General features: G+C 42.2%; 1 protein-coding gene across 5 annotated transcripts in view; it reads right to left on the bottom strand.

Moving 5' to 3' along the window:
- The window catches only part of whrna (whirlin a), a 105554-nt gene that overhangs the window by 17366 nt on the left and 63516 nt on the right, over positions 1 to 24672 (bottom strand). For 2 of the 5 annotated variants that reach the window (XM_053861883.1, XM_053861855.1), the window contains exons 4-8: positions 20762 to 21027; positions 17078 to 17114; positions 4400 to 4612; positions 2386 to 2598; positions 1342 to 1374 (exon numbers count right to left, since the gene is read on the bottom strand). In XM_053861883.1, the coding sequence (XP_053717858.1) occupies positions 1342 to 1374; positions 2386 to 2598; positions 4400 to 4612; positions 17078 to 17114; positions 20762 to 21027 (762 nt within the window). The remainder of the gene's footprint in view (positions 1 to 1341; positions 1375 to 2385; positions 2599 to 4399; positions 4613 to 17077; positions 17115 to 20761; positions 21028 to 24672) is intronic. The other 3 variants (XM_053861892.1, XM_053861864.1, XM_053861874.1) reach the window with 2 other exon arrangements.

Genomic DNA, 24672 nt, shown 5'->3' on the forward strand with positions numbered 1-24672 from the left:
CTGATCCTGCTCAGGAGGATGAGGTCTTTTGGGGTGCAGGAATGGTTCCCGAGGATCTTCGATAACTCTGCGGTAGCATCAGCCCTTTTCTATACAGACAGAACGAGGCTGGACAGACTGGTGAAGAGGGCCAGATTTATTCAAGGCTCGGTGAAGGAGGTTGGAGACAGGAGGACTGTGACCAAATTGTCATCCACGACAGCCTCGCGGAAGAGCAACTTTCCTTCCTGGGATGAATTGTTCATAGTCAACATTTATGTTTGTGTACAATAGTTGTTTAGTGAGTGTCTTTGGTGCCTTTATTGTCTTTGGTGTCTTTGCAGTTTATCCTTGGGAGGGTGGAGAGATGTTCGGAATCTGTCTTCACTGAAATGGACTGGTCAGTTGCCATTTATAAAAATGTGGCTCACGTCCTCACTATGATTGAAATACCGTTTGAGCAACTGACATGTTACATGTAGAACGAAAGGAACAGCATCCCACAAAGCTTTCCAAACCCCAACCTCTGTCTTTTTTTTTACGTGACACAGCGCTCATAGCAGCATAGGATGCAAAAGTCAACTTCCCCAGCATGCCAATATATTTCTGCATGTAAGTGAGGATGTGTTGCTACGGTAAATCTGCCATTTCATCAACTACGCTTCCCCGAATGTAGCTTGGTTAAACATTGAACTCAGCATTTCAGCAGGTCCTTCACTTCTGTTGCACACAATTCTGGATAGACTGTGGCACAAACTCTTCAGCACACCATGGGGCTTGTCACAAATCTCAGAACTAATTAAAAGCGTTATCAGCGTTCGTGTTTACATTTCTCTGCCTGTCGTCTGGGGAGAAGATAGCAAGTGAACTGGCAATGTGATCCAGAGCTTGAATGAATATAACACACTACAAGACGTCCAATTTAGCGTGACACGATCCAGCCTGAAGCCATTTTAACGCACACAAGTGGGGGTTATCGAGACGCCTCAGAAACCAAATGACTGCCAGAGAAGGCAAAAACACCGGACAGCTCCCGCTGGGACATCGACTGCGCATGAGCTGTAGGGTTCTCCGACATGTTTTCTAGTTCAAGCTCCAATTGTGTAAAAATCTAAACCAACCTAAAATGTTCAACAAATTTCTAAATTTCAACATCGGCTCTGTTGACATCTTAACATCATAGTCATTGTTCCAGGATGTAACACCATAAAGCACACACAAAAAACCCACACAGAGGTCAAGTGGCGAGAACAAGCATCACTGCAAACAAATTCAAAATGAATCACTAAGACAGATGCTTGAGAGAGAGAGAGAGAGAATGTGGCACAGCATGTATTTTCTTTGTGCGTGTGCGGCTCCTACCTCCATCATGTCTATCAGCCAGAGCAGCCTTTCCTATAAAAGGATGGAGGATGCAGCTTTTACAGTTTGTTTTTGTGGTGGAAGATGAAAACAACCAATTATATTACAAAGTAAGGCCTTTTGGATTGCAGCAGAAATTGCTCTTTTTCTTGCATGTACGCGTATAACACAGGAAATGAATGCCTTTCTTCAAGACACACTGGTTGTGCATTCAGTGTGATTGATATTGAATTGTAGTGTACGAAGAATTTAACATAAAAGACCCATTTACTTAGTAAAACACCAGCGCTTGTTTGATAAAAGGGAGGCACTTGGGTTGTTGATGGTTGGAGGCGTTACACTTATTTTTCACGGCAACATATCAGATCGAAATAATCTCACAGGATAGTGACTATGAAGACAAATGTGTATGTGCTGTTGGGGAGCAGAAGTGCATTCTTTCCCCTGATCGTTGAATCTTGTTTCGACAAACTCCAGTTATATTACCGCCTCAATATAAAACCTGTCTCAGAGAATCAAGAGAGACAGGCACTACCTTTGGCAACATTAAATAAGATGTCACTCGACAGATCGAATGCATTACTACACCCTACCTATTCAAGGAAATCCTTTGTGTTCACTGTTATTGGATTAGCCAGGTCAGAGGCTTCAGTGGCACGGGGATGTTTAAGATATACATTTGGTCGATATACACCAATGTTTTACATCTCAAGCAGGGAAAAACAGAGAAGACTGACTTTGTGTGGAAGAGTTTGATGGCAGTATTTCTAGAAATTAATCCCCATAGTTTATGCTTTATATAGGTAAATGCTCCCACTATGCACAGTAAAACAATTATAAATCTGTTATTCTTTGCTATTCTTATTTTGCAGATGAATGGATGAGCCGAGAGCCTCAAGCATCTGAAGCATTTGAGTCAGTTTGGAAACATTAACAACAGAATCCTGAAATCTAAGGGAATTCTGTCAGCTTGTTTTGGTGCAACGAACCTCCTTTCCACAAAATGTGGATCTGACTCCATAGTTATCTGACTAAAAGCCTTACCCGGGCGGAGCTTAGAGTGGTGTTGGTCATGAAGCTGCCGGATGATGTCAATGTGTCGGGGTACGACACCATCGATACAGAGTCTGTTTGGTGTCCAGCTGTCGCACCCTGTCGAGCTTTCAGAGCCTGGATTTCTCGCCGAAGAACGAGCGCGTCGAAGCGTTCCAGGTCCTGAGGTGCAACCAGACCCCGGACCTCTGACAACAGAGAGAACTGCATGTAGAGAAAGGAAAACAAGGGGTTAGAGGAACATAGTTATCTCTGGATTCATGAATGGATCCATCCAGACATCCAGATGTTTGTTAGATTCAGCTCAGTAAAGAACAAATACATGAAAAGATAACTTGTCCAGTATTTGAAACATATCAATTGCTCCGCTTGTTTTTGGTTCATAATTACCCAACAGTTTATGACCCAATGTTTACGTCATGAGAACCATCTCTGGTGAGATGGTGTGGCATCACTGCAGTAGACTTAGAAGTGTCTGGAAGACTTAGATACTATTAAAGCAGAGGTGGGCAATGACATTTCCTGAGGGGTCAGATTATATATTATGACCATTGACAGGGGCTGTCAAACTCAATCAAGAAAGAAGTGCAAGAGAAACTTCTATATAAAAATCATGTGATGACATCATGATGTGAAATTATACTTTAAAAAGGCACCTAAAATGTTGGTTTGTTTTTCATTTAATTTAAACCACATTGCATTGAAAGATTCTGGATGTGTCTCATACATTTCAAAATCTACTTTCAATTCGGATGTATTTTAAGGGACAAGAAATACTCGAAAAATAATCGAGAAAGAGCAAAAAACACGCAAGACATGACAAAAATGTCACAGACATATAGACATTAGAATTTTAGGCCAGTCAAAGGACCGCATTTGGCCCCCGGGCCGCACTTGCCTCAGGTCTGTATTAAAGAATGATTAACATACGTTGATTTGGAACAAAAATGAACAAAGACTTCCAGCTATTGAGTCGAAGAAGTTTTCTGATCTAAAGTGCAGGAGTAAATCAATTGTGTGGTTTAATCCAGCTTTTATCTGTTACATGACTCATCTACGATTAAAAAAAGAAATCTTTTCAAGATGTTAAAGGCTCAGTTTATGCCAACAGAAACATTCGCAACTCAGATTTGTTAAAGATTCAGGAGGTTCTCTGTGGACGATGAATTTTGCTTCCCAGAACAATTGTTCAACTTGAACCACCGTGATTTTATCTCGAACTTTACTAGACAATGGACAACAGATTGTAAAATAAAGGAGCCAAACTCTGACAAATGAAGACAATAGATAAATAGACTCCAAGGATCAGAAGCAGATGACCACCCTGAGTAACCCACCATACCGTCACACGTGCACAAGCCTGAAGAAGGAGCTCACTGAGGGCGTAATTTCTCAGACACGCTGTGAGGCCAGTCACTTCACCACCGTGCTCATTAACTCACGCGCTCTAAGCCGGCTGAACAGGAAACAACACTACGATCAGGCAGAAAAAAAGATTCCACTTCAAAGGGAAGAAAAAGATAATTAAGCCTCCAGGCCGCGCTAGCGAGTCTAATTAGGGCTCAATAAAAGCTTCTGTTGGCAAATCACAGTCACATTAACTAATAGGAGGAATGAATCTGGAGCTACTGAATGTGGACTGAACTTTTGTTTCATCGGGACATTGTTGAGATGTCGAGGCGTTACTTAGGTTTACCAACAGGTCTCAGCATCAGAGGAACCACCCGAGTCTAACTTTGTCTCCGAGCCTCTCCTCTTGACCGGTGCCTCTGTCATGTCCTTCCAATTCACTCCCCGTGAAAACCTCAGTCTCATCATCTCTGACACCGCTAACTGCTTCTTCGTCTTTCTGTGAGAGCTAAACTGTTCAGGGCACCGTACAGACTGGCAATCCAGCAAGTGGCGTCACACACTCAAAGCATTTCCGGGCTTCACTGAGTGACAGGAGCTAAAGGATATGGAAATTCCAACTCAACTCTTCATTCAGACAACAGAGTTCTCTCACCTTGGCATGAGTGTTGAGCAGTTCAAAAAGCGCCATGACAAGCTGCTCCACGCCAATGTGTCCGTCCCGGTACTCCTCCACGTAGTAGCCCATAGTCTGCCGCTCCGATTCTGTCAGCAAGTGTCGCGCTTGTTCTTCCAGCATGGCCCGCGTCTGGTTGACCAGGCTTGACAGGGTCACCTGCGAGCCTGCTACGCCTTTATAAAACCCAGCCTGAAGACAAGCAGAAGACATTGGCATGTTAGTGTTTTCGCTTCAGTGTATATATATATATATATATATATATATATATATATATATATATATATATATATATATATATATATATATATATATATATATATATATTACAGGTATGGAGACAACAGGCCAGACTCAGGTGGTTTGGACACGTGGTGAGGAGAGACACGGAACATGTTGGATGAACAATGATAGCAATGGAAGGACCAAGCAAAAGAAGGAGAGGAAGACAATTTCAGTTCAAGGATGTGAAAGAGGATATAACTATGTAGGTGCAACTAGAGTGGATGTGCAAGGTTGGCAGAGCTGTAGGAAACTGACTTGCTGGGGCAGAAAACTGAAAGCAGAAGATGATAATGAGATGTGACACATACAGGGTCAGAGCTCAAGGATGGACCATAGATCACCAGAGAAAGTTTCTTCCAACATTCTCCTCAAATATGCTATAGTTGGACAGCTCCACACACATACTGGGAGGACCTCCACAGGGGCCACTCAACAAAGTGGATGCACCAGCCCAGACAGCGCTTGTGTGGAACTCCTCAGAACAACACGCTGATTCATCTGTCCATATTCTCCCGCCTGCACAGTGGAAACTCTTTCCTTACTGGCATCAACAAGAAATCTCCATCACATCTCCAACTGAGTCAGACCTCGGCTGCATGACTTGGTTCTAACCGACGTCAGTTCATCACTCCAGTCTCCACTCCAGTGCACGGCCCAACTAACTTTAAGATTTTATTGAACTTTGAAAACCGGTAAAGGCCTAGTTCCTGACTACAATGTAGAACTTCTGACCCCCTTGAAGGCAGCCAGGATCCTCAGGTGGGACTCTGCTGGTTGTCCCAAAATCTGGATTTAAATCAAGACTTTAGCAGGGCTATCAAACCGATCCACAAAAGGGGTACAGTGAGTGCGTGTTTCTGTTCCATCCCCGCAAGCACATATGGCTTAACCACTCAGGTGTCAGCTGAAACACCCAGCTCCAGACTGACAATCAGCTGATTACAGCCATCAGACACCTGGTTGGTTGGAACAAAAGCCTGCGCCCCCCACAGCCCCTCGAGGCCCAATTTAGCCCCCTGCTTTAGAGCCTTTTCAGCTCTGGAGCTGTCTTCCGGAGTAGATCCCAAAATGCAAGCCTTTTCACAAGGAAGTGAAAAAAAATATTTTTTCACATTTTCAAATATACTGTTCCATCAAATGAAATGGACTAAAGCTTCCAGCTAACACTGAGGTGAAGGCAGCAATGTGACCATGATCTCAGTCGTGCAGAAAGGCAGGCCAACAAAAAGAGATAAGAAGAATGCAGGGTTCTTTCTAGGAAAGGGTCTTACAGATAGGAAAAGACACAACAAAATAAGGAAGACGAATGCAGGGGAAGAGGAGGTGTTTGGAATAAAAAAAAGGGTGAATAATGGAAGGTCAAATACATTTTCTGATGATGAGGAGAAACTAGAAGCGAGCGAGGCATCGCTGATGGATGGGGAGGAGATGGGAGGATAATCAGACTGACTCGGAGGTGAAGATGGAGCAGGAGGAGGAGACAAAGGCATGAACGTCATCCAAGGGGACAGATGAGGCGCAAGAATATAAACTGCAGTGAAGGCGCCATTAGTCATCACATCCCAAATGTTTCATTTTCACACGGAGTCGTCTGCTTTGCTGTTCCAACACCTTCCGCTCGCAGCAGGGCTGAAGCTTCTATTCACACTTTCTTGGGCGAAAGTGTTGCATTTCCTTTTTACGGCTTTGATACACATTTCTTTTAAGTGTTGTTTCTCTGCCGATCAAAGGACGACATGTCAAAATAATTACCTTTCCTCGGTTATCAGTTGAGCGGCAGCAACGTGAATTGACTAACCAAAGGAGCTACTTCAAAGTCACAGCTTCAGGTGTTGTCAGATGGAAACGAGATCGAGACACCGTCCTGGCACAGATATCGCCGCTCTCTTTCCCTCGGAGCGGCGGAGCCAACAATTGTTTAAAACCCAAGGTGAAGCTGCCTCGCCAGAATCGTAATCACGCCGATGCTTACCGCGAGAATCCTCCGAAATGTTCCCCTTACTTAACTCAAGGGGAGCCGAGGAGCCACAGAAGCAGCCAACTGTCTCTCGCCATCATATTAGGGGATAGATTGGCACTTTGGCAAGCTCATGAAAGCCCTCGTCACTCGAGCGGAATGAAACACCTGCAGTCTGTGCCTAATGGGGGCGGCTTGGAGCGGCGACAGAGGCCTGAAAGCAAACACACCACTTCACTACAAAGGGCCCATTTCTGCACCTGACAAAGCTGAAGGATTTGCTGGACTGTGGCCATTTCAGACATGGCCCTCTGGTTGTGTGGCCCTTCGTCGAATGCCTGCAAAGCTGACGGGGTCTTTCAGTCACGTGTGCCCAACACTTGACATCTAATCGATGCAGAGCAAATCACATACGGCTGTTAACTGGATCTGCAGAGATATGAAAATGTTGAGTTCCTTCTACCCTGAGAGGACACATACCCACATGAATGATAAGATAAACTGGATCTACAGTCATGAGCCATCAGCCACTGCATGATTTGAATGATATCATTAATCACAATAATGAATTAAAGATGAGCCCATGGAGAAAATTTGGACTTTTTTCCCCTTTATACTGTGTAATTGTGTTTCCTCGACTCCCTTTCTTTCGTTACGTGTTTCAAGGCTGACCCACTGTGTGTTTGTATTGAGTGTGACCTTGCTTTTATTTCTTGATTCTTGCTTTTTTTGTAATACTGTCATGCGATGTCTGATTAGTCTCCTCATGTTTTCCAACTTAAGAAAAAAACAAAGGGCAATTCTGAGGATGGTTGATTTCCAGGCAGAGGAAGAGATGTTTTCCTTTTAAAAACATTCCTTTAAAACCCCTTTTCACCATTGCGATCAATGAATGAACTTCTACTCCACTTCTTCTTTTCCTTTCGGCTTCTCCCTTCAGGCAGCGGATCATCCTCCTCCATCTCACCCTGTCCTCTGCTTGCTCTTCTCTCAAACCTACAAACCTCATGTCCTCCTTCACCACCTCCATCAATCTCCTCTTTGGCCTTCCTCTCCACCTTCTGCCTGGCAGTTCCAACCTCAACATCTTCCTACCAGACCCTCTGCTACCTCCAGCTCTGCCTCCTGTCTTTTCCTCAGTGCCACCCTGCCTGCACCCGCTTCTTCACCTCTTTCACACACTCTCCATTGCCCTGGACAGTTGAGCCTAAGTACTTAAAATCCTTCAACTTCTCCATCTCTACATCCTGTAACTTCACCTGTCCACTTGGGTCCCTTTCATTCACTTCTCCTGCACAAAAACTAATAATTTTAATCAGCTGCTGGACATGCATACAGCTGTCATTTAAGAAGGGGACAGATGGGATACACGCATGTGTTAAACTACGGGGCAACGCCCTCACTACGGCCTGCCACTTAAGATTAAGTGGCAGTGTCAGCATGACAAGTGCTTCTGTACACATGGATGAACATAGGACACTTGCTCCTTGTAAATGTGCCTTTACAGGTACTTGTCAAGATTGTGAGGAAATGAGGGGTTGTTCAACTCCAATTATGAAATATATATATATATATTTATTCTGGATAGGTGTAAAGATTGACAGGCATAGCAGAAGATAAATGTGTGTCAACTGTGTTTCTCTCCCTGTTAACTCGAGAACTGTGATGGTGATGTAACTGTAACCTGTCTTATCTTATGCAGTGCTTCATCTCCCATCAGATAAGAACTCTTCTCACAAAATCCAGGCGCTGAATGCAGAGTGAAATAAGCCAGACTTCCAACAGTTGGGAGACTTACTTCCATCAGTGTAGCGGATATGTACCCCACTGGCAGCTTTCAAATCTGTCACACACAGCTTGCTCTCAAAATCATTCTGTGAAAGGAACAATGAGGACGGGAGACCACCGCTGCCGATTTGTTTAACAGTCAAAGGCAAAGTCAGTAAGTTACTTGTGTAATAAAAAAAGGGGTTCCATTCAGTGAATGTAAAGAATAATATCACTGTAGTTGCCCTGCTGTGCGCTGGTGGTTTGTTATCAACAGTTTGGTTTAGAGTTGCTGTGGTCTCAGTAGAATCTGTCAAAGGCACCACTGTGAGAGAAAAAGGACTGAAACGCCATTTTCTAGCAGATGCTCTTATCCAAAGTTACCGGCATGAAACATGAAGGAGACCCAAGGGAAACACAAACTTTGACACCAAAGTCGTTGCTGCTACACTGTGAGTAACCCTTCTAAATAAGTAATTCCCTTTCATGCATGAATTATAACAAACAATAAATACAATAACTTGTCAATTTACATGAATCTTATGCTATACAAACTGGTTTACTCAACTTCATTTAATATATATCTAGCTAATAAATAAATGATTACACTTCACAAGGGGGGACACATGTTTTCCATGAGTGAACTAGTTACTGGTAAATTTATCGCAAATGGTCGTTAATTATGGTGTTGTTTCAGTGAACCTTTGGTGTCAATATGGTTGTGATGATCCATATTGGGATAATATACAAATACACAAATGAATGAATAGATCGTTTATGCATGGTAATGTATGTTACATTAAAAAAATACCAACCAAATAAATACATAAATGAAAAACAAAATGCTAATTGTTGCTAATACAGTAGATATCCTTGTATTTTTTCACAGAGAATATAAGAAATGGGAAGTTATTCGACCCACTCTCAGCCATCTTGCATTTGGCTCAGAGGTGGTCAAAGCAGGATTAACATTTATTGAATGCAAGGGCTAGTTATGGTATGAAGGCGTAGATGAATTTTTAAAATCTACCACTGTCAACAAGGAGACAGTGGTGATAACGGAGATCTGATGTATAGTTCACTCTTGTTTAGTCTCACAGAATGAAGTTAGAAGTCTTGACAGACGCCTCTGAGCAGAATGTAGTGTTGCCATGAGGTCATGGGCAACATTCCGCTGAAGTTAAGTAGGACGTGGCAGGCAAGAAAGGACAGGAATTCACGTTGCCAGTGACAGAAAAGGAAATTCTGTCAAGTTATTTAGCATACCAGAGAAGTGTTTCAGTGAAACACGGCTCTGTGATTGTGAGCTCACCGTGCTGACCTTCACATCCAGTGTTTATAATCAAGCGCCGTTTTCACAATGATTAATAATTCATTTCCAAACTTCCCACCACTGCCATTCCCATCTGAGTCAGGAATTAGCTTTTATTTAATCCTGATGGTTTATCGATCGCAGCAGCTCGTGAAAATGAAATAAGTTTGTCTCAAATGATGTGCGATTGCGGGCAGGCTGGTGAGGGATCAATAGCCTGAGGGCGGACCGCGGTGAGAACCAGACTCAACTTCTTTTAAGATCAAATGATCACTGGATCATTGAAAAGCTTACTGCAATTTTAGCTCAGAAAAGGTTTTAGACGCTCAATTGGATTTGATCTCTGTCAAATATTTAACATGATGAACTAACCTCACATCTTCAACGTGGTAGTTATGATTCTTTCCTGAAAGAGTTAAGCAAAAATATCTGTGTGCTAAACATGCATGGAAAAAACATCAGCCACTGGCTGCATTGGAGAGCAACTGCAATGAAACCTGAAGTGTCTACATGTTTAGCATAATAGTGTTATTTGTGATTTGTTTCAAAGGAGGATGCGCTGCTGCAACTGTCTGGAATTTTCATCTGCAGGCCCTGAGAGGAACTGCTGTGTGCAAAGCATGATTTACACAGGATGAGAAACAAGTGGGGAGCTGCATCTAGTGCCAGACTGTCAAGCTAATGAATAAAAAAGTGTGATGCTTCTGAACTAAATGGTGGTGTGTTTTTTTTTTAAATAAATACAAAAAGAAGCATTACACTCTAAAATGTTTCAGAAGTACAAACCAAACAAATTCAGTCATCAGATAAAGAAGAAAGTCTAAAATGAAAACATCACTGTAAAACCACGAAACGTGGGAAATAAATACACATAATAAAAATCAAATACCCGAAAAGGCTTAGAATCCTGAGGAAATACATAACCACAAAGGCACATAGAGACTGTCCACTCCTTAGGCGATTGACCCATTGCTGTGTTAGAAGCATTTGACATACAATTCGGAAATAGACTGCAAGTGAGAAAGTCTGTCCAGCTCACATGGTGATGTTGAAAATCGAGATGAGAAAGGGCCGCAGTGCGTGCTGGTCTTTGTCTGGAAGTTTAACCAGTCAGGTGTCAGGAAGAACAAGCAGCGCCAGACTGACTATCAACTGGTTTACAGTCTTCAGACACCAGATTGGTGAAGCTGTGTGAACACGTTCGAACAGAAACATACGCCCACTGTGGCCCTGGAGGAGCGGTTTGGAGGCCCCTGATCCAGATAACAAGGGACACCCCCGAAATGTTCTCGTCCTGTGATCAAGATTTCTCTGAAAATTCTAATGAAAGCTATTGAACGCAATTCAAGATGTATTGCTCACGGAGAGACATAGATACATTAGCAAAAGCATAACCTCCTAGGCAGCGATGATTCATTGATAATGATCGTTTGGAAAAACAAATGATGTAAATATTCAAAATATGCGAGGAAAGAACTAAATACAAGGACACAAACGCAAAGTAATAAAGTCCCTGGTAAAAATTGAAAGACACTTTAAGTGGAATAAAGTTCTTGCTTGGGTTTTTGTGAACACATTTTACATGAAACAATCTAAATATACTCAATATTTGAGTGATGGTTATTTTGCTAATTCCCTGACATGCTGCTTCTCTTTCCTCTGTCTTCCCCAACAGAATCATATAATTCTGCGTATCCAGTCGCAGGAAGCAGGTGGAAGTGCGTTCTTGCTTCACTATATTACTCTCCTCTCGCTCCCTCTCAACGGCTTCTTTCATCGTCGTGATGTGATAATACTGGTATTAATTAACAATTGCAAACTCCCATCAGTCACACAGGCAAACGATAATGAAAAATGTTTCAGGAACATCTACCTCAGTAATTGCTTACATTGTTGTCAAACACGAAGCCAAGAGGCCAATGTTGACAAACGATTCTTTTCTTGAGTTAATTATTAAGACACCTTGAGCAGCGTAGCCCTTCAAAGGCACTTTGAGTTAAGGGCACAGTCAATATGCGAGTCAGGTAAGTCCGATTGACACGGTGCCACAGTTCATTATGATGCCTACACGTGAGTCGATGGCATCTCTCCCTACTGACACACAGTGGTACAAGCCTCAAATGTCATCGAGCTGAGCAGGAGACAGAAGGTGGAGGAATAGTAGCATCGGCTCTGTGACATACTAAATGTGTCAAATCTTAAAGGTGCTCAAACGTGTACAAGATTGAATGTTCTTTTTATTGACTTAAACACCATCCCAGCAAAACATACTCACACCCACAACCCGCATCCCCAACTCAGCCTGTCACTCAGCTTGTCATGCTTGTCAATTGTCTACCATAGATATTACCTCCAATGACATGAATAATATATGACTAGTAATGGTGGGGGGTTAAATGCCAAAGCCTTTTTTGCACCGATGGACTGGCCTGCCCTTGAAGATGTACTCTACAATGACTTCACTTTCATTTATTTTATTTCATTTTTTAACAAGACAAATAGTGAAAGAGATTAACTATTTTGTGAGGAGAGCAATTTTAATCGTGGGGGTTAATAGAAGATGGATTTTGTCACTGTAATTCATAGGAGAATCTTTCAAAATGTAGAGTGACAGCTGTGACTGAACATAAGTTTATCTCCAGATTCTCCTTCAAATGTTATCAACAAAGAGATGATCGAGGGAATTGTAGCTTCACTCTGGGATATGTAAAGTAGTACACCGTTTGCATACAAAGATACCTTACACACATTAGTGCCTGTTTTAATTCCAATAATGGAATTGCTGGATCACATAACCAAAGCTACAGGCCAAGACAAACAGAAGTGGGATGAGAGACGTCCCTGGCATGCACCTCTATGGCTCTGAATCCGCCTTGTTGGTCAGAACCACGGCTTTAAAAGGTGCACGAAACTATACTATCTGTTCTATATGATAAAATCCCAAGCTGAGTGTCACATAATCACTGAACTCTGTTGAAAGCTCTTCTGCGGCTATGGATAGAATGCTTTATGAGGGATCAAGGCTGGGTGAGTACTTTACATTATAGGGGAGCTATGATGCGTTTCCAACTTATGCATGTACAGCGGTACCTCGGTTCTCGACCACAATCCGTTCCAGACGGCCGTTCGAGAAGCGATTTGTTCAAAATCTGAATCGATTTTTTCCATTACAATGAATGGAAAAAGAACCAATGTGTTCCAAGCCTTAAAATAGGCTTTTGTAGGAGTGAATGTAGAGTGTCTGCTGCAGGTGCGCTGTTCGTCTATGTGTGTGGCTGCTGCATGTGGGAGGGGTTGCCGAGTGAGTGACGTCTCTCCAGAAGTGAAGAGGTGCCCGGTGCGTGTCCAGCTCTGAATGTGCGCTTCTGTGCAGTTTGGCTGTGAAAAAGTCATAAACCAAGTCACGCTCTGTCCCAGACTCGCCTCATCTCTGTCCCAGCTCCAGCCCACAACAGGACATCAAACCCTGGAGTGAGCGCTCCAGCCTCGGAGGTGTGGAGAGCGAGCACCTCCCCTGTGACACTCTACCACAGTCCAGTGTGGAGACAGGAAAGGTTTTACACCTCAATATGAAGAAAAAACAGTCAGTAAATGACATGAGAACAAATGCAATGCAGCAGTTAACTCTGCCGCGAGCCTGGTTGGGGAATGGAGGACGTTTGTTAGTTCTGGGGAGGACGCTGCGTGGCCTCTGTGCATTCTGTCCAAGAAAACACCAGAACTATTTCAGCGTTGATTATTTAATACGCCATGACAGCGCAGTGACCTGCTGCTAATTTCTCGGTGGCTAATCAGACGGAATACACTCGACAACAAAGGCAATCGAGGAAACAGTTCAGACGCAAAAGTATTTGTCACAAATTCACCCTCTGATAGAAGCACGGAATTCAGGTAAGGCCTCCACACAAATCAGAATTAACCTCACGCTGAATAGACGACAATTTCTATCATTCCGTCTTTTGAAAATTCAGTTAAGAGCTGTCATTGAACCAGTAAACACATTTACCACTGAACAAAAAGGGCAGTTTGAAAGGACACCAAACGGATCAGGTGCAACAGGGAGACTTTTGTTCAGGTAATCCACTTCAGCTCCATTCAAACAACATTCATTTGCCCTAGATGAGGCTCCAAATGATGTTAGCGTGAAATGAATGGCTGAGAATTCTGCGTGACCTATCCTTAATTAATTGTCTTATCAGCCTGGTGTGGCCTTTGGGCTGCAATTACAGAACAGAGAGAAGCATTAGAGACAAGAGGCTACATGGGTGTGTGGACTGACGCCTTGCTCAGATGATGTGACAGGATCTTGGGAAGATGAACGCAGGTGTCTTGACTTTTTTAAGGAGCGTGTTCACGCTGGGAAGACGGATGAACATATATGTGGAGGGCAGGTCGCCACTGTGATGTCGCTGGTGACTAGAACAGAATCTGCCTGACACTCAGGAGGATACTGCAGAGCTATGAATTATCACCTTCTGCTTTCTAGACCAAAAGAGAGCAGGGACTCGCTGCCACACGTTTTTCTCTCTTCTCTCCTCTCACTCTCTCTTGAGCACATACTCCGCCACTCATATTCATTCACTCAATTACCATTGGTCAGCAGCAACTAATACACTATTATTACAGCAACGTAAACATTCCTGTTTGTCCAGTGCCGTTTTCACAAATGTCTTGAATCCCTTTGTTCACAGATGGGTTGATGGATTCATTTCTCATGTTGTCTTCGTCACCTCAAGAGAGCAGAAGCAAGAGAGCTCTCCTGGCTCCAGCAGGCAAGATGCCTTCTGGTGCCTGTTGTTCTCTACCACGTCTTTCATTTTATTGACTGTTCTGTTAACATTAACATTCCTTAAACCTCACACTAACTGGAGCTAAAATGGTTCAATCGCTCCTGCGGGTTTTGCTTCCTCAATTCTTGCCAATATTTTTTAGTGGTTCAGTGAGTTGTGTGCTTGTCAATAAGGTTTAACCACCATTGCAGATGGAATACACATCATCCCAGCTCTGTACCTTACCTGTTTCCTCCAACAGCTCGACTACAGGTCATCACTCCCTAAAACCGCTCAACTTTGTGGACTCTACATTCATCAGACTTGTCACATGAGTCAGTTTGCTGGTTTGCAGTGGACCGACTGGTACCCTGTATCCACAACCTGGACCTCAATCCTCAAAAGCAGTGCAGGGGTGATTCTGAATTTCTAGACAACATTCACTTCACTCACTAACACTTTCTCAGCCCTGTCACTCTGACAGGCAGTACAGCGGGAATTTTAATGGTCAACCAACAACAGTCAAGAAGAAAGTCCACCAGCCCACAGATATACTTCTTTCCTCACCTGACTGCAGTCTTTTCTGAAGAAAGGGTTACATTGGTCTGATTTGACTCATCCATGACCTCTGGGCCTCCTACACTCTCAGGTTATGAAAATGATTCTAAACTAAAATTCTCAGTTCATGAAGATTTTTTATCTGTCTTGCTCTCAATGTATTCCCTTTTTCTTTTTGTTTCCATTAAACCAGAACCAGACACCACCACAAATTGCCTTTGCGAACCTCAATATATGACAACAGCCCATTTAGTGACTTTGATGTGGATTTAGGATCGAAAAGGTCAAACTATATTTCTAGTGACCCATGTTACTGGTCAATTGTGCTGACTGTTGTTTCCATGACAAAGAACAAAAGGCAAATGCCAAACTCATAAAACTCATGTTGTCATAGTCAAACATTCCACACATATTTGTCATTCCTTACTTTGACAATCTTTAGACGTGTCAAGAAACAAGAACAAAGGCGTGCTACATTTATCAAGTTTACCAACGACTGAGGTCAGCCAATAGGACGACAGCTTACAATGAACACAAAGCTAAGCTCCATGCCATGTTGTAGCAACCGTGTACGACGGGTGAATGTGAAGTGAAAATACTAAGCGCTGAGTCTCTGACACTGATGGAGACGTCCTGGATTTATGGACAGGGAAACACAAAAATCACCCCGCTGTTGTATTCAACAGAGTGTACCAGTGATAAATGATTTCACAGTGGAAATAAAGACAGATTGAATCTAGTAACCTGTGTAACAGGAGTGTAAAGCTCCTTGAAACAAGGTTTCCGCTTTCATAGTTGATGTCATTAAACCATTAAAACAAATATGGAAGTGTAATTATTCAAAATAACATACAGGCAGTGTGGCGCTTTGACTCAGGTCCAGAGTAGGTCAATAACAGAAGCGACACAATGACACCTGCAATACAGCACGATACCTGTACATACAATTTGGATGTATAGTTTCTGCTCTTCTCCTTTGGTCTGTCACAAAAAGTGCCAATTTAATTAAAGATATGCCCTTTTGTCTGACAGCTTCTGTTGAGCTTGCACTACCCCAGCCTTTGCTTTCCTACCGAAAAGGTCACTGTTTATAGAATGGCAACCAATGCAAGACTCTCCGTTGACTGTAAAATCTTTCAGCACCGGCCTCGGGTGTCAAGTATTCTTTTACCGGGATGTTTCAGTGCCAGGAGAGATATGCCTTTTATAGGTCCATAATGAGAAATTATCCCTTATTCAACCTTCTTTGTCAGCACGCTGCGCTTCAGTTGCCTCGAAAGTGAGAGGTCTGAGCTGGGAATTTTGTCACAGCCGTACAACGTGTCCCAGTTATCGAAGTTGGAAAAACTCGACAGCAACGCCCAAGCTATTCTCACACATGTCCAGACATCCAGAGCATCTTGATAAATTACCCGCTGGGTAACATGATGTATTTTATTGATGCAAAACTTTTACTTCTTCTTCACGCTCAGGGAAGCCACTGCAATTTCTCAATGAATAACTCCTCACGTATTACAGGTCACTAACAAGCAACACGTGGAAAGACAAAAATGCCGCAAAACAGATGCAGTTCATTAATGTTATTTCCTTATTATTTACATTTATTTTGATCTGAGAAAATTGACTTGACATATTGCTTTACACAAGTCAGTTGGGGCACCACTATACATAGTAAATGACATATTAAATGTCCCCTCACTACAACAACAGAAATACACAAAAACATATAGCTAACTGTTAGCACTTACCAACAAACTGGAGTAAAGAAAGATTTCTAGCTTGATATATATATATATATATATATATATATATATATATATATATATATATATGAAATATATATAAGGTGTACACACACCAACAGATTTGCACCTGTTTTAGTATGTGCGACCCTTTAAATCTGACCCCATCTCATCAGAAACAACAAGACTTTCACCTTGTTTGAAAGCCAGTAAGTAAAGCACCATCGATAGTATCACGACGAAAGAATAGGCTCATGGGACTCTCACCTTTCCAGCAGCTGATGCTCCATGCTCTGTTGAGAATCTGTCGGGAAATATTGGAGGACACACGTGTTAAATCTTTGTATAAAGTTACTCAAATATTCAATAAAAGTCCAGGAGAAATTAAACAGCTGATCAATAGTGTGCTAAAAGGAGGCTCTCCAGACCTAACTCAACCCATTAAGATGTCCTTGATAATGTGTCAAGGCCATCACAGTGCACTTAAATAAAATGCTTTGTTGGTTAAGCAACATGTGAACTGCTGAAATTCGGGTTATTTCAGGGTGCACCATTTCAGTGTTGAGACATTTCTATAGTTTAATTAATAAATGATATAACGCGCCAGTCAAGGTGAAAGTGCCGAAAAAGTGAACTTGTGCATGAATGTGTGTTTTTGTTTCATAAAGATTTTAATTAAACGTTACCAAGTATTAAATTAAAAAGTTCAACAATTCAACCTGCAAATCATCAAAGTAACAGGCGTCACAGGTTCACTTTTTTGCAGGGGCTTAGACTTAAAGAAGCTCTAGAGCACGTATTTATTGAAAAATACTGTAAAATAAGATGGAATGAGGTGAATGCCTTTCAATTTGTCCCTCGGAATAATCCACAACTCACCTCCTCAAAATGACTGCATTAATATTAAGGTTAATTATTTCAAGAAAAAGAGCAATAAATGACCAACATTATTCTTTTCGGAGTTGAAAACTCCACTATAATTCAAACCCACGTCCAGAAATGTTCTGAACAGCAGGCAACATTATTCATCACCACTTTTGCTGCCAAAGCAGTTTTTCCTCAGGCAAGCACATTCACATGGAAATTCAAACCATTTCATATCCATCACTTTTGTGATGAAGTTTTCATTTTTTTTACTGACACAACCTAGTGATTATGAGTCATGATTCTGGGAATCGTGCGATTAATATTTTACCAGCAACCGTGAAATTACATACTAATAATTAAATTAATGACCCTTGGATTTGGGAGAGGTGAAGCAGCCATGTCATGGAAAAGAGTCATTTAGAAGTTCATCATGGTGTGTATTTCCAGGCAAAACAGTTCCTCTACATTTTCCTCATACACTTGAACACATGCAGCGGGATTTAAATCCAATTAGCCAAAGGCCTAGAGAGAATAATTCATCCATATCTTGTCATGTTAGAGGGGCATTATTAAATGGCGCCTCCCTTGCTGCTTCCTTTGTACGGCCAGATAACTGCTCGCTCACAATGAGTGAGCGCTGCAGTTTAGGACAGCTCACGTAGAAGAAAACGCTTCAATAAAATAACTCACCTGCCATTCACCATTCGCTGCACAGAGTACTCAACTTTTTTACCAAGGTTATTATAGTTTTCAATGGGTTATTATTGGTTATTATTTAATTGTTATTTATTATTCAATTCCACTATAATTTTAGTTCATTTTAATTAGCTTTGTAAACACTGGGCACAGTTTCAGTTAGATGCCTTTGTTCAAAAAATGAGTCTCCAAAATCAATAAAGATCACTTTTGAGTTTCATACTGGTGAAATGCTTTAAATGAGATTTGACGAAATGAAGCTCACAAAGTGAAACGCTGAACTAACTCACTAGAGTGACACATGGTTTCACCATATGATCATAGCGACTCATCTTTCCAGCATGGCTGGCTCTAGTAAGGTGTTGGAGGGGTCCAGAGCTGTGCAGAGGGCTGAGTCAAGTCCAGTCGCTCGTACAACCTCTTGTCCTCCAAGACGTCAGACGGGGGAGAACTTTATGAAGCAATAACTTGTCATGTTTCTGTATTCTGTGCTTTTATTTTGGCCTTTTCCGGTTTTGTGTTGTTCTATTTCCTGTCCTCCCTTGTCACACCTCCTCCAGCTTCACAGCAACACACCTGGCACCAGTCGTCCAATCAAGCCAGGTGGATTTCAACACCTTGGTGCCAGACTGTGTTGCCAGATGGTCACTTCGCGTCCACCGGTAACAATCTTCCTCTCGTGTATTTGCTCCCTTGTGATTGACAGTTTTGGATTGTGCGTGCTTGTTTATTATATGCCTCCTTCATAGTTTCTTCCTCGTGTGCGTGTGTCAATTCCACCATTGAACGCTTTGTTATTTAGGCCTCGTGAGTTTATTTTGTTGTCCCACCTTATTTGAGGCTTGAGTTTTGTTTCACCTATTTTCTGTTTCTGGTTTTTCTCCCTTCCCAGCGTGTTGTCTTCTTCACGCCGCGTTTTAGTGTCAACTTCCCTGTATCTTTGTTCCCGTTTGATTTTCATGTATTGTGTATTAAATGTCTTGCTTTATCTACTCTCATTGTTTCGAGTCATCCGTACACCAGCAGCGAGTTTTAGCATTTGGGTCTGTTCCCCTGAGCCACCATGACATAACTCACAGATACATTTTGTGCTCAAATACGACTTCATTGAAAAACAAAAAAAGCAATGCAAGAACTAATTGCTTGAAATATGAGTCCATTACAATGTCCATTACAAAAGTAATCACAGTGAAGTCAGTGTTTATTAGGCAGCAGCGATTACACTCTGAGTCGACGGACAAGTCCAGAGCCAATCTACTTATAAACAAGCCTTTGAGAGACTCATCGCAATGACGACCAGATATCATCTCAACAATAATGAAGCCAACATTTTGTGCTGTCGCAGCCATTGAAGCAACCAGTTTTCCATTACGCTGAACAGGACCGTGCATCTTCCGGGTCATGAGCTGCAGAGTCGCCGCACAGGTGTGGCATTTTGAAAGCAGCTGGCATTTCTTCCACAGAGCTCCTTATTGCTTTTCGTGTACGACTGAAGTCTGCAAATGAGAGTCCTCCAAGTGCTAGACAGATGTCTGATCACATCAGACAAAGGTCTCACCGTCAGCGTGACGCTCGCCTCTCACACCTGCGTTCTGACTTCCAAAATGGGCCACCGCAGACGCTATTATTCGGCATTTATCAATTCAATATAATCCTTTTACATGAATGTAACTTTGGTTTATATGGTTAGAGTGAAAAAATAGTCTTCCCAACAGCAATGCAGGTAATACTAAAGGTAATAATGTATTTCGACGGCGCTCTCATCACTGAAAACATTCATTCTACTTTCCTCTGCAGCGATTTTAAAGTCCTTATGGTGACAGTATGCACATTACGGTACAGTACTGTACATTAAGCCTTAAACAAGGTGGGACTGGAATAAGAAAAATAGCGATTGATAGTGATAATCGTGATTCATCATGCTTTAAATTGAAGTTGAATCTGTAGCCATGGTATGAACCACAGTACGGGAGTCCTCCATTGGTGAAGTCTTTGCTGCTCAAAGTGCAGCTTCTCTTCTGAAGCTTTTTAAATTTCAATTTTCCATCCGTCAGCACAATCTCATTTAGTCACCATTGTGGCTTTTATTGGGATCGATTCATTATTTTTGTCCGTCAATTAATCTAAATGAATCTCTTTAAGTCACAGCTTGAGTCTAAAAGGGGGCGTTTGTGTCACCCGCGATGAAATTTCAAACGTGTTCAGAACTTTTGAAGCGATTTTGTCGCTGGACTGAAAAACACAAAACCTCCATTGGGGAGGTGATAACTGGATAACTGAAGACTGTTGTTTTCATTACTGAAAGTAGCCGCCTCGTGTCTGTGAGAGAGCATGGCCTCATATCTCAAATCTGACATCAATATAAAAGAGCATAATAGTCACTCTTACCCTGCCAAACTGCTATTGGCCGAACTCTCCGCGATCTGCGAGCTGGTGATCCACTTGGTCTCCCCCACCACTGTCCTGGCATGAGGCAGTCGACCCACGTCCTTCACCGTCATCATGAGGTGCCGCGACGACTTCAAGACTCGAACCGCCTCATCATGGGGAATACTGAGGAAGCTGCGGCCGTTCACCTCCAGGATCTGATCTCCTACCTGTGAGGAAGGGAAGGAACACTGAGGTGTGGTGGTGGGGGGCGGAGCAGGCAGAGACTGCAAAATTGACGGGGTCAGAGGTGGTAGAAGCGACTGAGATGAGTACAGTTCCATGAAAATGGTTCTGGTTCTTCATCCTGGGCAACAACTCTCACTTCATACAGACATTACATAGCACAGCTGCATCAGACGAATCTTCTACTCTAGTGGGCGGCATTTATTTTAAGTAGTTTGGTGCCTGATGTTGAATCCAAGACGTCTTTTTTTCTTTGCAATAATGGTTCCATAAATTACTCCCAGAGGATGGGCTCTTTACAAAGCAGCGCCGTCTGAATGTGTCGGCCCGACATTTAAACTTGATTTAGTGATTCACATTAAGACCAAAGAATACTGAAATGTCTTTTTTTTTTGTCTGTTGCTTAATTCCCTTTCCACCTTTCCAAAATGATCACCATGTTCTCCGAGAGTGTGAGCCAAAGCTCGCCTCAGATTCAGCACCTTTCCAAGTTGCGCCTTTCATTTTCTTGGCCAATTTCCAACAATCTGAGGTGACGCCGCGTCAGATCCGCCACAGTAATGCACGGCAGCACCTCCCAACTTTCTCGCCGTTCGGCCTCAGCAGGAACATTTGTATCAGTTTGTGGAGGGTGAGTTGAGTGCAGATAAAAATGGGGCGCATAATTTAAGTTTTATTTAGACATGCAATCAATCCATCTGCGCTGACAGGCCAACTTGCGCACTGCTGCTTCAGCAAGCACTTGACACTTTTACTGTGAGGTGAGAGACTTATTCTGAGTTGCTTGTTTCAAAAGCCGCTCACAGGAGTCAATCATGTGTTTGTGTTTCATTTGTCTGCCACTTGTTTTGAGCAGCTCTGGAGCTCATTTTATATTCAAGTGACCTTCCTTGCGACCTCACTAATGTGACTCATTTCCAAAGGAGACGCGGCTGTGTTTGAGTTATGGGTCTTTCAGCTCCAATCCAAAAGTCATGCTTTAACTCGTGTAACTGGTTATTATTATTATAATTATTATCATTGGTTATATGGGTGCTATGCTACTGCGTACAGAGAAACAAGACTTCTACACAGAATAGCGCTGATATAGCACAACAGCAGGACCCAGCACGGCGTGGCAGTTAATATTTTCATCATGAGTGAGAACATGAATGATTCATCTGCGGAGGAGTGTTAAAAATCAGGAATTTAAATGGCCACTTTCTGATTACCAAGTCGGGCTGGCAGTTCAAAGCAGCAAAAAAGACATTAGCAGCATGGCCAGGTCACAGATATCAATGCCATGGATATCTGTGATCAGTCAGGTGTCCTCAGATCAGTTCTGAGTGGCCGCACGGCAGCATTCCATTCATGTGGCTGAGCGAGTCTTAAACCCACGTTGTTACTTACTTAAGATAAAAAAGACAACAGCAGTTAGGAACACACATCTGAGAGATGATGTGTTGTCATGGCTACACTCAGAACAGTCCAGCACGTTCACTAAATCGAGCAATCTAAATCACATTTGAGCCTTCAGTGCACCCTGTTGCCATTGGAGATGGGAAAAGATCAGTTCTTCAAAAATCAACAGCAGAAACCAGGATGTATTCAGCAGCACTTCCAACTGAGCTACGTGTACTTGTTTAGAGTTCAACAAGGTGAAATATTTGCGCTCCTTGAATCAAATGTTTCCTATCTCATGCCATTTCCAGTTTCAATTCAATTCAGACTGTCCAAAAAAGTGTGTAAACTGTGGGCTGGTGCTCTGTAAGATTCACACACACACATATATACATATATATATATCTCATCAAATGGATGAGAACATGGACTGCAGTTTATAGAGTGTAAAGTTGGTCTGAATAATAGTTTCCCCAAATCCGCCACATGTATGGTTGCAACATCTTCCGGTGCGATTATTTAAAGCTGACATTTTCTCTTTTCTTGGATCATCATTCTTCTCCGGCCTTCAATATGCTTGTATTTTCCAGCAGATGGGCACAATCTCCAGTCGCTCTTTATTATTCTGATCAACTCGCACCGCTAGTGGTGCAGCGCAGCACTGCAGCTGAGCACTATCTACTAACATAGTCAATGCTGCGGTTAGAAAACTGCAGAAGAAGAGGATTCATATTCAGAAGGTACTGCAGTGAGCATGACACAGCAAATACTTTTACTGTTACGGACAGGATTTATCAGACAAGAAGAAGCACAAAACCATTGTCAACATCTGATACCCTTCTTGATGTCTACGGAACTCCACGTTGTGATCAGTTTTGTACATTGCAAACTTGAAATGCAGTTTTTATAAACAATTCAATTCACGGTTGGAATTTTAAATCCTCTATTCGGTCAAGTGTGAGAGACATTACTGCAGACAGTAGTTAGACACGAGTTTTACATAGGTAAATAGGGTGCTATTGAACTTCCAAACTTCGATAAATTAGGAAATTCAACTGAAATACATGTGGTTTATGCGAGTGAGAGAACGCAGCAGGACTGCACAGAAAACAAGTCTGAACAAACAAGTTTTCATTTGAAATGTGAGAGGTCAAGAGAGGACAATTAAATAGATCCTCGGGACCATGTGCCTCCGATCATTCGCTTGAACAGCACCAGGTCTGCACCGAGATAGATCTAGTGTTCAAAATTTGCGACCACAAAAAGCGTTTTTTCACGTGCTGCTGTCGCTTAGCAACAAGCAGGTGGTGACTGTGATGTCAGCAGCAAATAGCTGGCATAATGAACATGCCATTGTTGACATGGTGAATCCCATCATGGTGAATCCCATCATTAGTCCGTACTGGGCTGAAAGTGTTTAGATATAGATATACTGATTTCAGACGTGTAGAACCTGGACTACTTCAACCCGGGCCTGTTGTGTCACCAAAGAACAAACAATTAATGTGTTTATTTGTTAATCTTAACTGATAAACTGACAAACACAAACACCCAAACACCTGTATAACGTTGTCGCTCTCGCCATAATTCTGCTAATGTTCCCATTTGTGAACAGTGACCGATAATTAAAACATGTATTGGGACTTAATATTTTCGACCTTGCAGGTTACCATGTATTGTCCTTTTTGTGGTGTTGGGTTATGGTTTACTGACTTCCAGTTTATAGTATTTTGTCATGTTTCGATGCGACTATTGCAGATGTGTTGTCAGTTCATGTTGCTGTGTTTCGGTGTTGTGCATTTGTTGCAGTGTCTTGCATTGCTGTGAGCTTTCTGTACATTTTCGTGAGAAAAAGGAACATACAAAGACAAGACTCGTGCAACAACTCCCAGGTGAAAACAGAACAGGACAGAACATTCTGTTTGAGTTTCGAGAATGAATCTAATGTACATAGTGTACATAGCAATATGTTCAATAAAGTCTCCAGCTTCAAAAGGTAGAATCATTATTGATAGAACAGTAACATGAATAATATTAAATATCCACAAACAAGGTCATTGTTCTTTGCAAAAACATACTCATTATTCTTCTAAGTCGTTCCGATCTCAAATTCCAAAAAGCAAAACTCAAGAAATTCTTGAGTCTGAAGAGGTTAAGACAAGACAAGGTGTGTTTACATTACCGTGAAATTCCTGGAGCGCTTTAAGACTTGAATGTGCTCATATAAACGCGCATGAAGAGATTCCTCCTTTCCTCCTTGAAGAGTTTCTCTGCTCAAAAATTGGGATTCAAGGTTACTAGGAGTC

The sequence above is a fragment of the Synchiropus splendidus genome, chromosome 1, assembly GCF_027744825.2.
Source record: "Synchiropus splendidus isolate RoL2022-P1 chromosome 1, RoL_Sspl_1.0, whole genome shotgun sequence".
NCBI lineage: Eukaryota > Metazoa > Chordata > Actinopteri > Syngnathiformes > Callionymidae > Synchiropus > Synchiropus splendidus.